The 2,018-nt window shown below is 37.8% G+C and overlaps 1 protein-coding gene across 1 annotated transcript; it reads left to right on the top strand.

Moving 5' to 3' along the window:
• Window positions 1-665: 665 nt before the first annotated feature.
• On the top strand, window positions 666-1,757 carry LOC147293037 (uncharacterized). The gene is made up of 3 exons (XM_086230992.1): window positions 666-885; window positions 950-1,626; window positions 1,713-1,757. Exons 1-3 carry the CDS (start codon window positions 666-668, stop codon window positions 1,755-1,757), a joined length of 942 nt encoding a protein of 313 aa, XP_086087118.1.
• Window positions 1,758-2,018: the final 261 nt, after the last annotated feature.

The raw sequence follows: 2,018 nt of genomic DNA, 5'->3' as shown, positions 1-2,018 counted from the left end.
TGTGATGCTTCTTTGTTCTTACTTTCTTAATTAGATGAGATTGAATTAAGAAATGGGTGCTTCTGGTAGTTAATTACTGAATGAGGCTCCTTGTTTGACTTACTCTGTTGTGTTTTAGCAAATTATAAATTGTGCATTTCATTTTTCAGGTTTACTTTGTTTGTATTAGAAGACATAACCAGCAGCCCTTTTTACACATGAGGAATTGCTAACCTAGGTATATTTCTTAATTATTTACTTCGATCACATTCATGCTGCTGTTCAATTTTGGTCTTCTGATTTTAAGCTTGTGCTTGTAAATATGACATAAGAGCTGTCCTAGTATGCATATAAGTTTTTTATTTGAAAAAAATTGGGGGAACAATAAAGTGGCTAGTGTAGATTTCTGTATGGTACACTTGCTGAGTTTTAGGAATAATAGGTTGTCCCTCTAAATTAAGTCTCTTATGAGCTTTTTGTTTTCCATATATAACATATATGTTTTGAATCTTATATGTAAATTGCAGTACATGAATGTTTGTCTCTTAGGGTAAAATTAAAATGTATTAATGAGTATTTGTTTCATAAGAGGCTAGGTGAGAAATTTGCATTTTAATTTGATTGCACATTAATATTGAATTGGCTATTGTCTCTTTATGTGAAGTTAATATCGACAATTAAGGGCAATGGATAAAACCTGGATGCATGCTGATAGGATGACTAAGGAGTATGAGGTGGGAGTTGAGAATTTTTTGGCATTTGCATTAGGGAATGCTACCAATCATAAGTACATTCAGTGTCCTTGTGTGAAATGTGGGAACTTGAATAAGTTTACCATTAAGATAGTAAGGGAGCATCTTTACTTTAATGGTATAGACAAGCGATATAATAATTGGATATGGCATGGTGAGTGTGCTGCCTCTACATGCATTTGTGGAGTCAGAACATGATGTATTTGGGTCTGAAACAGTCAACATGTACGAAGGTGCATTTGATAATTTCAATGAGAATCCGGATGAGTTTATGAAGTTTGTTGAGGAAGGAGAGAGACCCTTATACCCACATTGTCATAATTACAGCAAGTTATCTGCCCTAGTCAAGTTGTTCAATTTGAAGGCAAAACATGGTCATTCCGACAATAGCTTTACTGATATGCTGGTCATCTTTGGAGATATGCTTCCAAAGGATCATTTGCTTCCCTTATCTACGTATGAGGCGAAGAAGACATTGGCTGCTTTAGGAATGGAATATGAGAAGATTCATGCATGTCCGAACAACTGTATTTTGTATAGAAAACAATATGAGCATGACACAAGGTGCCCCAAGTGTGATCTATCTCGGTGGAAGGTCAACAAGGAAGAAGTTGAGAAGGAAGGGGTGGCAGCAAAACTGTTGTGGTACTTTCCACCTATTCCAAGATTTAAACGGATGTTTAAATCTTGTGAGACTTCAAAGAATCTGAATTGGCATGCTGAACACAAAATGAGTGACGGCATGATGCGGCATCCAGCTGATTCTCCAGCTTGGAAGTTGGTTGACCAAAAGTGGCCAAATTTTGCAAGTGAGCCTAGAAATTTAAGGCTTGCCCTTTCTGCTGATGGGATAAATCCGCACAGTTCCCTTAGCAGCCGGTATAGTTGTTGGCCCGTACTTTTAGTGACTTATAACCTTCCTCCTTGGTTGTGCATGAAAAGGAAGTTTATGATGTTAACCTTGCTGATTTCTGGTCCTAGGCAGCCGGGAAACGATATAGACGTGTACTTAGAACCTTTGGTTGATGATTTGAAGACCTTGTGGGAGGGAATTGATGGAGTGCACGATGGATTTAGAAAAGACATCTTCTTTTTGAGGGCTGTACTTTTGTGGACAATCAATGATTTTCCTGCTTACGGTAACTTGTCTGGGTGCACGGTTAAGGGTTATAAAGCATGTCCCATTTGCGGAGAAGACACAGATTCGGTTTTTTTGAAACATGGTAAGAAAATGTGTTTCCAAGGCCACCAAAGATTCTTGGACCGCAACCACCCATATCGAAAACA

The sequence above is a fragment of the Dryas octopetala genome, chromosome 2 (assembly GCF_963921425.1).
Source record: "Dryas octopetala chromosome 2, drDryOcto1.1, whole genome shotgun sequence".
In the NCBI taxonomy this organism is placed as follows: domain Eukaryota; kingdom Viridiplantae; phylum Streptophyta; class Magnoliopsida; order Rosales; family Rosaceae; genus Dryas; species Dryas octopetala.
The sequence above is the reverse complement of the archived record's forward strand: the minus strand, read 5'-3'. Positions and strand labels throughout refer to the sequence as shown.

Excerpts from the sequence above, each read along its gene's own strand:
- LOC147293037 (XM_086230992.1), top strand. The coding sequence starts at position 666 with ATGGATAAAACCTGGATGCATGCTGATAGGATGACTAAGGAGTATGAG. Across the intron at positions 886-949 it reads TAATAATTGGATATGGCATG|TCAACATGTACGAAGGTGCA; the intron begins GTGAGTGTGCTG and ends GGTCTGAAACAG. Across the intron at positions 1,627-1,712 it reads GCCGGTATAGTTGTTGGCCC|GCAGCCGGGAAACGATATAG; the intron begins GTACTTTTAGTG and ends TTCTGGTCCTAG.